Genomic DNA, 15,883 nt, shown 5'->3' on the forward strand with positions numbered 1-15,883 from the left:
AAACTGTTGGCGCTATATAAATCCTGTATAATATAATTTTTTCTGTAATTGCCTAAAAAAGAAAATGAATGCATCCATTATAGGGACTGGTAAGCTGCAATACATTTATTTTTTGTAGATATACTCAGGAACAAACATACTGCTGTGATGCTACTGCTTCTTGTTCTGCTACAATAAGCATTGACCCAAACATTTCTCATGCTTATCTTTAATAAATGTGCACATTGGATTTTATATAATATAAATCTTGTATATCTTATATATCTTGTAGCTCAACCACAGTACTCCACAGTCATGCAGAAAAAACTAAAAATATGCACTATATTCATTATGGCAGTGGCTATAGCCTATATAAGCAGGGCCTCTTTTAAATATAAAATTGGTCTAATTTCAAATCCCCTCATTTCCAAGTACTTTGTAATCTCGAACAGCGCCAATTCATTCAGTGCTTCCACCGTTCTAAGAAAAGAAAATGGAATCTTATTTATGGAGACCACGGACAGAATGAATCCTCCATCCCTGGTACTTTGTGCCATTGAATCAGCCGCACGGGTCTACCCTGACCGACCGGTGGTCTACTTCATGAAAGGACTGAAGAATATTACCACAGAGGAAGATGGAAAGAGAGCAAAACAACAATTTCCAACCCTGTCGTCTTATAGCAACATTTACCTCTTCCCTCTAAGAATGGATCAGTTATTTAATAACACACCACTTAAGCCGTGGTTTGATAAGGTACGTTTGATATGGATTGGGGTATATTTGAGGAAAGCAAACAGTAAAAAAATGTGGGTACATGCAGATGGGAAGCTCAATAACATGTGGCAACTGTTGCAAAGGATCATGAAATGCCGTATTAAAGAGAAATTGAACTCTGATGCCCCGTACACACGACCGGTTTTCCCGTCGGAAAAACTGCGATGAAGGATTTTGGCCTGGAATTACAACTGTGTGTATGCTCCATCTGAATTTTTTCCCATAGGAAAACTGCCGGGAAAAAAAGAGAGCAGGATCTCTTTTTTCCTGTCAGGAAAAAATCCGAGCGGGAAAACCGTTCATCTGTATGCTATTTCAACAGGCAAAAAAACGCGCATGCTCAGAATCAAGTATAAGACAGAGGGCTCGTTCTGGTAAAACAAGAGTTTGTAATGGAGATAGCACATTCGTCACGCTGCAAATTATTGCATCGTTTAATGCATCACACTCTTTTCTTCTTTATAATGCTACAATAATGAAGTTGTTTTGCTGCTGATATTCACACAGAGTTCTGACAAACTGATTTCTTTATTATTTCTCGTGATCTCATGAATATTTTGTTTGTTTTTTAAAGCCAGATCTCCATAATAATGTTTCGTTTTTTTCTTATTGTCTTTTTTTGTTAAAATTTTAATTAGGATCTCCATTTTTTGTGATTATTAAAAAAAATTTTTTTTAGTGATCTCCATATTTTTTGTTTTCATTTTGGTTAGTCAAGTTACCACAACAACATTATTATCTTGTATTTTTTAACCTCAAGGAGGTTGGTTGGTGTCCCATGTTAATTTGACATTGTATTTTTCAAATGTACCTGCCTACTCACAAACAAACAAAAGTATTTACTGTAAAAATAAATTCCATTTATTCTGGCTCATAACAAAATAAAGAGGAAGGCAATGCTGGAGAAACTGCTGCAATTTGCGAAGCCTTTGGACCCCAGGCCAGACATCAAGAATTTGAAAAAGAAAATTGGGAGCTTGAGAAGTACATACAATAGGAAGCACAATCTGGTCCTGGACTCCCAGAGATCAGGAACAGCAGCAGATGACATATATGTCCCCAGTCTCTGGTACTACAACAGCCTGCGTCTTCTGTCAGACCAGGCTGAAGCCAGGCCATCACTTTCTTGTCTTCTTTGCAGCCTTCCCTGCACCCTTCCTTGCAGCCTTCCCTGCAGCCTTCTCTGCAGCCTTCACTCCACATTTCCTTGGAGCCTGTGGCTCTGGAGGTGGACTTTGGCAATAGGAGGAGGAGGAGGAGGAAGAGGTGGAGAAAAAGGAGGGGGAGGAGGTGGAGAAGGATGGGCGACCTCACAAAGGTTAGTATTTCTTGTTATTTTGACAATCAACCCCTTATTTAGGGCCTTGAAAATTAGGGTCTCACAGAGGAGACATTGGCCCATCTCCATCTCCTGCATTTTGGCTGTGACTAGGCAGGCATAGCCCTCTTGAGCGGTGGGGGGGTCTTTCAGTGTTGCATGTGCCTCCCAAATGAGGGCCAGTGCTGCCTCATCCATGTTCCTACTCCTCTTGGGCCTTCTTATTTGAAGGCGGAGGGGAGGCATCTGGGATTGGGTGTTGCCACTGGGCCTGGCCACCTCCTGGCTGACACTGACCCCTGCCTCCTCCTACCTGTCACTTTCCACACCCTCATCCTTGCTGAGCTCATCCTATGTAAAAAAAAGAGACATAGTTTTAGTTTTTGGTTCATCAATCACACACAATTTTCAGCTCACATTCTGACCCCAGTTTTCATGCTTGTCCCAATCATTTTTGGCCCCTACTGTCAATTGATATGTAAATCACTTTTTGTTCAAACATTAACTTTTTATCAATATTAACATCTATTTTACATCATTAATTTTTAGGACAATAAATCTTTAGAAAAATACTATACCTGGCTCCAGCTGGGCGCATCCACTTCTTCCAGGATGGAAGGCCCAGGTTGGTCCTCGTAAGCCTCTGCTAGGGTGGAGGGAAGGGTGGTGGGAAGGCTGGAGGGAAGGGTAGAAAGTGATGGACTCACTTCAAGATGGTCATCCAGAAAGTGCAATTTATTGTAGTACCACAGACTGGGTACATACACATCCTCTACTGCTTCTCCTGACCTCTGTGATTCCAACACCATATTGTACTCCTTCCTGTATGTGCCTCTCAAGTTCCCAATTTTCTTATCCACAAACTGGATGGTTGCATTGGGGCCCTGTGTCTTTACAAATTGCAGCATTTTCTGTAGCGCTGCCTTCCTTGATGTTTTAATCTTACTGAGGGGTTTTTTGGTTTCCCACAAAACAGGCAGATCCCTGTACCTGTCAAGAAACTCGTTCATAAAATAGGAATTTTTAAAGGCATTCATTATTTCTGCAAGACAAAACACAAGACATAAATATTAATGTCAGTCTAAACTCTCCTAATCTTATCCCCATATAGGCCTCAATCTTGAAGCAGTATAGGCCATTGATGACCCAAGTTAAAAAGTTACCTTCGGTCTCGCGTTCGGGCGCTTACTGCTTCCTCCACATACAGAACATAGTTACGACACATGTGTGTTAGCTTTATATACTCTGCACTTGTGTTAAACTCTGCACACATCGCCCGCCCCTGACGTTCTTTCTAGTATACCCCCCCCCTTCTCTTTCGGCATCCAGTGGAAGAGACATGGCGGAGACACAGCAGGTGCATGATAATTTAACTAATGACAAGGAAAGCCCGGAGCAAGAAACGTCCCGATCCAGGAGGAGATATAAGGCCTCAAATATGTCCTTTTCAGAGATGGCGGAGATGGTGGACATCTTGAGGAGGACAAAGATCATTTCTAAAGTTGTGAGGAGTCTGCACAGGAATTTTGGGGTATGACGATCCAAGGAGCAATTGAGGAAACGCTGGTCAGATCTGAAATTGAGGGAGCACGACCAGTACAGGATGATCAAGAAAATGCTTAAAAAAAGTATATATTTGTCATGTGTTCCTATTATTATTATTATTATTATTATTATTACTTGCATGTTGCTCCATGTGCTTTTATTTTATTGTTGGACAGTTTAAAATGGCAACTTTCAGGTTAGTGGGCACAGTAATCGGTCGTAGGTAACATTGTTCGCCCACTACATACAGGGTTAACTACATTTGGTCATGCTTATTTGTATTAAAAGAAGTTTAGTACATTGTTGTCTATATGTGTTTGTAACTAGAATGAAATGCAAACTTGATTCAGTGTAAAGGAGGGGACACTCAGCAGCAGTTTAGACATTTGGACTCAGGAGCACTAGTGTGGGACACCAGAACAACCTTTTTAGGGTGTCCCACACAGGTGCTCCAGTGGATACTTGGGGTGTCTCCATGTGTGAAACTTGGCCAAAAAAGGTAAGTATTCCAGATTTGGTAAGGGGAAAAATCATGTCTTCAGCTTGGAAATCTGCCAAAGACAATTGTACCCCACTTCCAAGCAATGTTTCATATTCCTATTTCTAGCCTCAAATATCTGTGTGCTAAGTATACCTTTTATTTCATTCTCATAGGGGAGCAAAGACTCGAAAGACAACACTCAGAAGACAGTAGGTATCCCACACCTCCTAAAGAAGGGGACCAGAGAGAGCCCCAAGATGAAGATGTGGAGGAAAGAGTGGTGGATGAAGTGGTGGAAATTGTCACCACAACAGGTCAGTGTCTGTCACCACAGCATCAGGTAAGAGATGTAGGTCTGCATATTTATAATACCTTTTTTCTATTTTTAGGTGATGAACATGTTGGTGAAAAAGAAACTCCTCATTTCACAAGTGCTAGTGCATAAATATTAATCCAGGAAATCATGGTGTGTAGTCGAGAACTAGACATCATGAGGAATAATATCAATCTTCTTTATTAAAAATTTAAGAACGTGATTGATGTTTTGGGGCGAATCTAAAGAAACACAAAATTCAAAAAATTTAAAAAAGTTATACTTCTTTCTCCAAGTCAAATTTTGAAGAGGCACACAGTGTGTCAACATGTGCTATCTCCCATCAAGGGATATCAATGTACGCGTTTTGTGGGTGCAACCCCTTTCTCGCACCTCAAGTAGGTGAAAGGAAGGGGTTGCACCCCCAAAACACGTCCATTGATCCCCCATGATGGGAGCCACCACATGTTGACATTAGGCTTGGGATCAGGAGGAAAATCCCCATATTGCCTCACAATTTGTGTGCATCTTCAAAATTTGGCTTGTTCAGGGGTGACATCACCCCATCTGATGAAGGAAAGATCAACACAGTTTGGACACACTATAATGTCTGATATTGCCTTCAGGTTTTCAATTTTGAACTTCAGAGTTGTGTATGTTATGTTTTGAAACATTTCCTGTTCATGCAAATGCACAAAAAAAGAATGAATTTTTTTTTTCTAAAAATAAATTGTTGTATTTTAACCCAAAAAAATTATAACGCACATGTGAATGTGCACAGAGTTAAACGTTTTATAATGTGTGTCTTCTTATTTCAATGCTCAATACCATTGTTTTTAATAAGTTGGTGTTTACAGTGACAATGGGGGTTATTTACTAAAGGAAAATCCACTTGGTACTAAAAGTGCACTAGGATAACCTAGGAGACAGCTAAAAGAAACACAAGCAATGAATCAAATTCAAGATTTTAACAGATATTTTTTTTATTATTAAAAAAATGATTTAGACATTGTCTGGCAAAGCAATGGCCCCCCTACCCGTAAAATAACCAACATTTCTTGCAAACTTCACAGAGCTTTGGGGGGGCAAGCCAGGACGGCCAGATTCCAGGACTGTAAGGGGATTAGCAGGAAGTCCAGCCTCAGGCCCAACTGAGGCAAGATCATTTTGGGCATTTTGGCATAAAAATTGTGCAATATGCAGCAGGATAATATGTAGTCCGCCATTGTATTGCTGTCAGAAATAGGCGGAACCGGCTGGCCATTATCCCAAAGGCATTCTCAACTACTCTTCGGGCTCTGGCCAGCCGGCAGTTAAAAACCCTCCTCTCCAGGGTGAGGGTCCTCTGGGGGAATGGCCTCATCAGATGTTCTCCCAGACCAAAGGCTTCATCTGTGACAAACACAAATGGGAGTCCTTCCACGTTGTCTTCATCAGGGGGCAATGCCAGGCCACTACTCTGGAGACGTCGGGAAAACTCAGTCTGGGTGAAGACTCCACCATCCGACATCCGGCTATTCTTCTCCACATCGACATGAAACTCATATTGTGCCAACACCACCACCATCAACACGATACTAGGAAACCCCTTATAGTTAAAATAGTATGACCCCGAATGGGGTGGTGGCACAATGTGGACATGCTTCTCATCTATTGCACCTCCACAGTTGGGAAAGTCCCACCGGTGGGCAAACTGGGATGCCACGGTCTGCCATTCCTGTGGCGTTAAAGGAAACTGTGGAGTCAAACCAGAAAAAAAAATATTAGTACTTTTGCACATAACATTGCAAGCAGATTATAACAAAAAAACATACTTGGCCAACATCAGTATAACTTTTATTTTAAGGAGTATTTAAAGACAAAAATATAAGGTCCACTTATCAGATTCCTCACCCCCTCTGATGACCCATTGTAAATTCTAAATGAGTTTGGCCCTCAGAAAAGACCTCTGCCACTCTGCCTGAATTTAATGAGAACAAAAACACTTGTACACATTTTTGGGGGTGTTTAGGGTAAAGCACTTAGGGTATAGCACCTTGTGCTACCTTGTGGACTGAATTGATTAGTAAAAACATTAAATGATACATATATATATAAATATATATATGTATCATTTAATGTTTTTACTAATCAATTCAGTCCACAAGGTAGCACAAGGTGGTATATACTAATATACCCATGATGCCCATAGTTCACACACACACATACATATGCCTGTGTGAACAAATATGGAATGATGTTCACTACAATGTCTTTCTCCATGTGGTTTCCTTTTTTGATTTGGTTTTTACAATTTTATGATTAATAAATATATATTTTGATTCTTATACCTCTATTTCGTCTATGGCCTCATTTAAAGTCCCAAACTTCCCGCTTATATCCAGTATCGCAACATGGCAACTAGCCTTTGCTCAGGAGTGATGGTTTGCCGCATTAAGGTGTCCTGCTTCGTAAAATAAGGGGACAGCAAAGCCAACAGACAGTCAAAAACGACGTCCGTCATACGGAGATAATTCCTGAAGTCATCAGGATTATTCTCCTGGATCTCCCGCAGCAAAGGCATGTGACAAAATTGGTAACGCTGGAGCAACCAATTCTTCTTCCATGAACACCTCCTCACCCTGTTCATGGATTGAGCTTGGGTTAAAGCAAGAAACCCAACACCAAGCCTATGCACAGCACAAACTCTACGATGAGTATGTACCCGCAACATGGCTAGAAAACGGTTGGCTGGTCAGAACGAACTAACAGAACGCATTGAAGAACAGCAAGGCCTATGAAGAATGACCTAAAAATCAGAAACGAGCGGACAAGAATGCACTGAAAACCAGATACAAACTCACTACACGCACTGAAAGACAGATACAAACCCACAAGCACCAACTGAACAGCAGAAAATGATCTGAAAAGCACAAAGACTGTAAAGCACGAATCGTCTCTCACCAAACTTTTACTAACACAAAATCAGCAAAAGCAGCCCAAAGGGTGGCGGGGTTGGAATGAAACTTCCCCTTTATAGTGCTGTCATACATGTTGTACGTCACTGCACTCTTGACGGGTAGAATTTGGTGTAACCGTGTGTATGCAAGACAAGCTTGTCAGTATTCCGTCTGGAAAACCATAGTTTTTTTATCCGACAGGAATTCCGCTTGTGTGTACAGGGCAAGAAATACTTGCCTAAAAAGTCATATGAGGGCAAGTCACCAATACAGGGTGCTAGTCACCAGTATTATCTGTGGTCTCCCAGCAATTGATCTTTCCCCATTACTGACTTACTATTCTTTGTTCAGCACTATGTGGAGCCAGCCATCTTGGCAGAGGCAGGTCTTTGTTTTCTCATGTCAGGGCTTCCAGCAAGGAGAACAGTACAGTAGTGACCTTAGTAAGCCTTCTTCCAAATCCAGTAAGACTAGCAATTTGATGTAGCAGTACCTTAGATTTCACACATATACAGTATATCTCAAAAGTGAGTACACCCCTCACAATTTTGTAAATATTTTATTATATCTTTTCATGTGAAGAAATGACACCTTGCTACAATGTAAAGTAGTGAGTGTACAGCTTGTATAACAGTGGAAATTTGCTGTCCCCTCAAAATAACGCTCAACACACAGCCATTAGGGGCCTTTCAGTTTTTTTCAGTGGACCTGAACGGGCACTCCGTGCACCCCTATGGAGCCATGGATGTCAGAGGTGACATGCCCGCTGACATCCGACCCGCTCCGATCCACCAAAGTGTGACGGAAGAAAACCCTATTTTCCATCTGTTTGGTGAATCGGATTGGATGACAACAGACTCTACGGTCCGTCATCATCCGATCCCCCATAGGGGAGAGACAGACCTGTCATCTGCCTGCTCAGCTGGGATTGATGGAGCGATTCCCGCTGAGCTAAAATGGAGCCCACACACAGACAGCCCTGTCTGAAAGGGCCCTTAATGTCTAAACCGTTGGCAACAAAAGTGAGTACACCCCTAAGTGAAAATGTCCAAATTGGGCCCAAAGTGTCAATATTTTGTGTGGCCACCATTATTTTCCAGCACTGCCTTAACCCTTTTGGGCGTGGAGTTCACCAGAGCTTCACAGGTTGACACTGGAGCCCTCTTCCACTCCTCCATGACGACATCACAGAGCTGGTGATGTTAGAGAGCTTGCGCTCCTCCACCTTCCGTTTGAGAAGACCCACAGATGCTCAATAAGGTTTAGGTATGGAGACATGCTTGGCCAGTCCATCACCTTAACCCCCAACCTCTTTAGCAAGGCAGTGGTGGTCTTGGAGGTATGTTTGGGGTCGTTATTATGTTGGAATACTGCCCTGCGGCCCAATCTCCGAAGGGAGGGAATCATGCTCTGCTTCAGTATGTCCATGTTGGCATTCATGGTTCCCTCAATGAACTGTAGCTTCCCAGTGCCAACAGCACTCATGCAGCCCCAGACCAAGACACTCCCACCACCATGCTTGGCTGTAGGCAAGACACACTTGGCTTTGTCCTCCTCACCTGGTTGCCGCCACACACACTTGACACCATCTAAACCAGATAAGTTTATCTTGGTCTCATCAGATCACAGGACATGTTTTCAGTAACCCATGTCCTTACTCTGCTTGTCTTCAGCAAACTGTCTGCAGGCTTTCATTTGCATCATCTTTAGAAGAGACTTCCTTCTGGGACGATAGCCATGCAGAACAATTTGATACAGTGTGTGGCATATGGTCTGAGCACTGACAGGCTGACCCCCCACCCCTTCAACCTCTGCAGCAATGCTGGCAGCACTCATACATCTATTTCCCAAAGACAACCTCTGGATATGACGTTGAGCATGTGCACTCAACTTCTTTGGCCTGTTCTGAGTGGAACCTGTCCTGTTAAACCGCTGTATGGTCGTGGATATTTCTTTGCCAAAAGGTGCCATGTTGAACTTCCAGTGACCAGTATGAGAGAGTGAGAGCGATAACACCAAATTTAACACACCTGCTCCCCATTCACACCTGAGACCTTGTAACACTATCAAGTCACATGATACTGGGTTGATCAAATGGCTAATTGTGCCCAATTTGGAAATTTTCACTTAGGGGTGCACTCACTTTTGTTGCCAGCGGTTTAGACATTAATGGCCGTATGTTGAGTTATTTTTAGTGGACAGCAAATTTACACTGTTATACAAGATGTACACTTCCCTATAGCATAGCAAATCCTCACCTTTTGAGTTCAGTTCCACTTTAAACAAGAAAATATAACCCAACAAGTTGTGATGATAGGTTGGCTAAAAAGAACCAAAAGCCCTCCACTGAAATAGTGTCAAGCACATGAGCACTTTCATAAAACAAATGTCAGAGTTGATGATCCCTAGTAGAGTTGTAAGTTGAATCTTCCGTGTCACGGTTCAAAAAAACATGAAGGGCCCCCTGTCCCTCTTTTCTTTGAGCCCAGGGCCCTTCCTTTTGAGCCCGGAGCCATAGCCCAGTCGCAAGTGTAAACTTTGCAGTACTTATAGTTCCGCCACTGGTGTCAGAAGTTTTTTATTCTTGTTATTTTGTAATTATGTGTTACTATTTCAATGTATCTATTAATTTATTTATTTCCTACAATCTTATTTTTTTTTATTTATTTTTTTAAACAAATTTTTAGGAGCCTTGTCGGGGGCTTTGGTGAGAAATCAGGGGTCTAAACAGATCCCTGATGCAGAGCAGCCATCACAAATTTTGGGGCCCCTTACACAGCTTTAGGAAGGGCCCCCTTGGAGCAGAGAACTGGGGGGGCCCTCCTCTCTTCTGCCGCAAGATGGAAAGCTGGGGGGGATGTGATAACGAAAATGTCAACTCTTCTCTTCTCTCTCCTGCCGGGAGATGATAAGCGGGACTGGGGGGGTTGGTGCTGACGAACAAAACAAAGTCAAGTCAAATCAAGTCTTCTCTCTCCGAGTTGCTAAAGTCAGACAAAAAAAAATGGGGGGGGGCCGCGAGTTGCTAAAGGTGGGGGGACAGACAAAAAAAAACCCTGCCTGCACTCCTATTCAGGTGAACAGGGGAGCCACAGAGCATGGGGCCCCCTGTGGTTAAACCCTCTGATACTTATTCACTGTCCAAGGAGGATGTGACATAGAAAGCTAATTTCTAAACCACTGGGATGAATTACATTAGGGCACCTGTGCCCATACTATGGGCATTATATAATGTACATTATAGCCTGACCCTGGAGTGTGAAACGTGCTCCAAATTCAGACTATGAATTGAGTTTTAATGTAACGTGGACAAGGGCTCTGATTTGCTTTATGGTGGCTCATAGAGAATATTGACCGAAGACTCGTACACACGCACGGTTTTCTTGGCCAGAAACAGCAAGAAAACTGCTGTGTGTATGGTTTCTCATCGAGAAAACTGCCTGAAATCTCCACAAGGAAAAATAGAGAACCTGCTCTCTATTTTCTCGTTGTGATTCTCGGCAGTGTTTTCCTGCCGAGAAACCTGAGCGTCTGTGTACTTACCTGTCTCCATGGAAACCCACACATGCTCGATGAGACTTTGCGGTAGTGTAGGGTGTAGCAAGATGGCGGCGACAGCATCGAATGTGACAAGCGCATGCTCGTAGTAGTCGATGATGTCACTGCGTTCTTGCCATTCAAATGAACGGCGGTTCTTTTGAATGGCCGTGTGTACACTCGGTGAGCAAGGAAAGCTTGCCAGGAATCTCGTCAGGAAAAACAAATTTTTTTTCCTGACGAGATTCCCTGGCCGTGTGTACAGGGCTTGAGAAAGCATTGTTGGAGACAGTATACATAGTATCCAGGCTGCAACAGGGGTCGCCTTAATGAGGCACACAGGTATTTCTTCTGTTTATTATGACAGCACACAGCTAATGCATGCAGTTTTTTTTGTTTGTTTTTATGTTTGTTTTTTGTAACAGAAAAACTACTCTCTAATTTATAAGCTAAGATATATTTTAAATGTACTTTTCTGGATTACCAGGTGAACCCTGAAAAAGAAGTCTACTGGACCCATGTGAGCTCAGATGCCTGTAGGTTTGCCCTAATGTGGAAATACGGTGGAATTTACATGGATGCTGATGTCATCTCACTTCATCCAATACCCCAGGACCATTTTATAGCAGCCCAGGAACCCACAATTACTAGCAGTAGTGTTTTTGGACTTTCCTCACATTACCAGTTGGCATGGCAGTTTATGGAAAACTTTGTTGAGAACTACAGGGGAGAAATATGGGGACACCAAGGACCGGGGGTTTTCACTCGTGTTGTGAAGAAATTATGTGGCATGCCCGTATTTAACTCTACAGATGATGTCATGTGTGGAAACATCAGTTATTTTCATTCTCAACGTTTCTACCCCATCCATTATCCATCATGGAGAAGATACTTTGAAGTCTGGGAGAATTTGCCAACATTTAAGGACTCCTATGCCTTACATCTTTGGAATGTCATGAATAAAGAAGGTACATCCATGGTACCTGGAAGCCACACATTGGTGGAACTGCTCTACCAGAAACAGTGTCCTACCACCTATGGATATATCTTGAGAAATAAGACAACCCGCCTGTAACAAAATGTGTTGAGCTTATAAAACAGATTGTGTGATTCATTCAAAGAGGACATATTGGGAATATTGGAATCACCTCAAAGGGTAACCTAAAAATGTGGCATAAAAATGGACTCAGAGGGCTCAGTATTTTGCAGTTGTACATGTTAAACCTTTCTAGGTAGATTCAGGTAGAGTTAGGCCGGCTTATTAGTAGATAATCCGACCTAACTCAGAATCTAAGCCGACCTATGTTTAAGCGTATGCTCAAACAGAGATACGCTTAAACATATCTAAGATACGACGGCTTGCGCCGTCCTATCTTAGATTGCAATTTTTTGGATGGCCGCTAGGTGGCGCTTCCATTGCGGTCGGCGTAGAATATGTAAATGAGGGGATACGCCGATTCACGAACGTACGCCAGGCCGACGCAGTACTTTTACGCCGTTTACGTAAGAGATAGGCCGCGTAAAGTTAGAGCTAGGCCCTAGTGGAATAGTAATGTCAAGTATGGCCGCCGTTCCCGCCGCGAAATTCGAAATTTTTACGTCGTTTGTGTAAGTCGTTTACGTCCACATCGAAATCAATAGGCCCGTACGGCGTACTTAGCCGCACTGGGAAATGTAGGCGCCCGGCGCATGCGCAGTAGCCAACAAACGTCAAAAACGTGAGGTCAAGCCTCATTACCATTAAACACGCCCCCTCCAACCCATTTGAATTAGGCGCCCTTACGCCCGCCGCGTTTACACTACTCAGCCCTAAGTAAAGAGGTAAGTGCTTTGAGAATCATGTACTTGCCTCTCTTACTTAAGGTGGCATAGTGTAAACATGCTAGGCTATGCCGCCGCAAATTAGGGCGCCCCTACCTGATTCTACCCATTAGTGACTAAGGGTAAAACAAATGTTAATACCTAAGCACCGTTTTGCAACTTTGGCATGTGTTAGTAAAACTTTAAATATCATAACAGCTACTTTGTGTATCCAGGTCGATTATACCTTGTTTTTTTAAGGACAAATTTGTCTTTCTTTTGGTGGTAAATGGTAATGGATATATGGTCCATAATAGTAAAACATATACAGTGGAACCTTGGTTTACAAGTAACGCAGTTAATGAGCATTTTGAAAGACAAGCAACTTTTTTTTTAAATCCTGAATCTGTTTGCGAGTGTTGTCTTGCAAAACGAGCAGAATTCAAGCTAATGGGGTGTGCAGTACCACATTTGGCCAGAGGTGCAGTGACACTTGTAACGGTTCGGAGCCGTTTGGAAATACTCTGAATCAGTTCTGCCTGGGAAGGTTTGGTCATTTTTCAGTGCCAAGATAGAGAGAGGGAAGATTGCTGTGCATCAGCTCCTGCCTACAGGCAGTTGGCCTGTGAGATCTGATTCCTGAGTCTGTGGGTCGATTAAACTTAGTGCAGCCTGCCATTGATTACACTGTATACAACTGGGCCACTGCCTCATGGGGGTTGGAGATTTAATCGCCACTAGTTGCCACTGCTGGCCCCCTTCCTCCAGGAGCATCTGTAGCTGTACCCTAAGACTGGTGAGAGGGTCATTGGCCCAGTAGTGTTACTGTTGCCAGAGACTGTTGCTGAGTGGAAGGCACTAGTTACATCCTTCACATGTTGCACAACCCTAGCTTTGCCCAGCATTCTCAGAAGATTCTCAGGAAATCTATGTTTCACCCATACTACCACTACACTATAGTTTTGCTGGACTATTACAGTTAACTTGCATTTACTTCCCATCTGTGAAAGAATTTCTTAACCACTTAATGACCGCCTCCTGCACATATACGTCGGCAGAATGGCACGGCTGGGCACAAGCACGTACATGTACGTCCTCTTTAAGTGCCCAGCCGTGGGTCGCGGGCACGCGCCCGCGACCTGGTCCGAAGCTCCGGGACCGCGGGACCAGCAGACCCGATCGCCGCTGGAGTCCCGCGATCGGTCCCCGGAGCTGAAGAACGGGGAGAGCTGTCTGTAAACACAGCTTCCCCGTTCTTCACTGTGGCGCCGTCATTGATCGTGTGTTCCCTTTTATAGGGAAACACAATCAATGACGTCACACCTACAGCCACACCCCCTACAGTTAGAAACACAAATGAGGTCACACTTAACCCCTTCAGCGCCCCCTTGTGGTTAACTCCCAAACTGCAATTGTCATTTTCACAGTAAACAATGCATTTTTAATGCATTTTTTTGCTGTGAAAATGACAATGGTCCCAAAAATGTGTCAAAATTGTCCGAAGTGTCCGCCATAATGTCGCAGTCACGAAAAAAATTGCTGATTGCCACCATTAGTAGTAAAAAAATTTTTTTTATAAAAATGCAATAAAACTATCCCCTATTTTGTAAACGCTATAACCAAACCAATCGATAAACGCTTATTGAGATTTTTTTTTACCAAAAATAGGTAGAAGAATATGTATTGGCCTAAACTGAGGAAAATTTTATTTATTTTTATATATTTTTGGGGGATATTTATTATAGCAAAAAGTAAAAAATATAGCATTTTTCTCAAAATTGTCGCGCAAATTGTTTATAGCACAAAAAAAAATGCAGAGGTGATCAAATACCACCAAAAGAAAACGCTATTTGGGGGAAAAAAGGATGCCAATTTCGTTTGGGAGTCACGTCGCACGACCGCGCAATTGTCAGTTAAATCAAAGCAGTGCCGAATCGCAAAAACTGGCCAGGTCCGTTAGCTGCCTAAAAGTCCGGGTCTTAAGTGGTTAAGAGCACGAGCTCTTAAGGGGCCCCAACGATATCCAGCAGAAGAAAACATCTTGATGACTGCCCCTGTCATGTCACATGTCCATTGACCCAGGTTTCACCACCATCCAACTATTTCTGTTCTATTAAGCTATTAAGTAGAGCTTATCAGACAGTACTAGGCCTAGCATAACCACAGCAAGTGCACATTGTCAATATACCGTAGTTCTAGCATTTTTTTCTCTACACCAGTCTTTCTACTTAGGCCCCTTTCACATGGGGCAGTGGAGGTGCGGTGACGGTATAGCGGCGCGATTTTAAGTGCCGATATACCGTCGTATTTACCACGATACGGTTTTAACCCCCACTAGCGTCCGAAAAAGGGTTAATACCGCCCGCAATGCACCTCTGTACCTCTCTTCTGCTGTATCACTGGAGCATGCCCGCAAGAACTTTCAACCATGCAAGAGAGCTCGCATGAAGGTGGAACGTCTTTTACCAACAGAACCTACTATCGGGCATGTCTTACTAAACCAATCATAGAACAGGATTTCTGTTATACACTACAGTGAAATAGGACTAGAAAGCTGTAGACACTCCTCACAAGACTAACTATCTTATCAAATTGATTGACTTTTAAAAGTTGTGCTTAATGTAACTTGACTTTGTTGAAGAACTGTCTATAATGTTGTTTACGGTCGTGGCCCTCTGACCAAGAGAGATGTGGATCACATAAACACGCAACAAGACTTACAACATAAATAGACCTGAAGTGTGCCTTGGTGGTCTGGTCAGTATGCCAAGAAAAGGGGGCATACCCAAGGTAAGTAATGGGTAGTTAATTGAAGAAGGATATGCTGAGAAGTGCCCTGAAAAAGGGAAGGACGGGAGGGTGTCAAATGCGATTGAATGCGCAGACTCACAAACTTGAGGTGAGCTGGGAAGAGTCAGACCAGTGACGTGTAGTACCGCACACTAAACCGACAAAGAGCATGTGTGAGTGGGCTGCTTAAATACCCTCTGGGCTCCTCCCATAAACTCAGGCCACCATATTGGCCTTCTAATTTTAGACCTTTTTTTAATACAATTTTTGGAAAAAACAAATATTTTATTTGGGGTTGGCTCTGTTGCTGCTATTTGAGATTTAGGTACAAGTGACCATTTAGACTCATTTAGGATCGTTTGTTGAATCCTGGAAATCTTCTCTAGTAGCCAACATATCAACTC

General features: G+C 42.9%; 1 protein-coding gene across 1 annotated transcript; it reads left to right on the forward strand.

Moving 5' to 3' along the window:
* The first annotated feature begins 289 nt into the window (after positions 1 to 289).
* Positions 290 to 12,071, forward strand: LOC120936084 (alpha-1,4-N-acetylglucosaminyltransferase-like). Its single transcript, XM_040348194.1, has 2 exons — positions 290 to 735; positions 11,377 to 12,071. Exons 1-2 carry the CDS (start codon positions 295 to 297, stop codon positions 11,962 to 11,964), a joined length of 1,029 nt encoding a protein of 342 aa, XP_040204128.1. The 5' UTR covers positions 290 to 294; the 3' UTR covers positions 11,965 to 12,071.
* The last annotated feature ends 3,812 nt before the right edge of the window (positions 12,072 to 15,883 follow it).

The sequence above is a fragment of the Rana temporaria genome, chromosome 4 (genome assembly GCF_905171775.1).
Source record: "Rana temporaria chromosome 4, aRanTem1.1, whole genome shotgun sequence".
NCBI classification, from domain to species: Eukaryota; Metazoa; Chordata; class Amphibia; order Anura; family Ranidae; genus Rana; species Rana temporaria.

What these genes read in the sequence shown, in the direction of transcription:
- LOC120936084 (XM_040348194.1), top strand. Translation starts at nt 295, where the DNA reads ATGCAGAAAAAACTAAAAATATGCACTATATTCATTATGGCAGTGGCT. An exon ending in TTAAGCCGTGGTTTGATAAG is followed by an intron (nt 736 to 11,376) that starts GTACGTTTGATA and finishes CTGGATTACCAG; the next exon opens with GTGAACCCTGAAAAAGAAGT.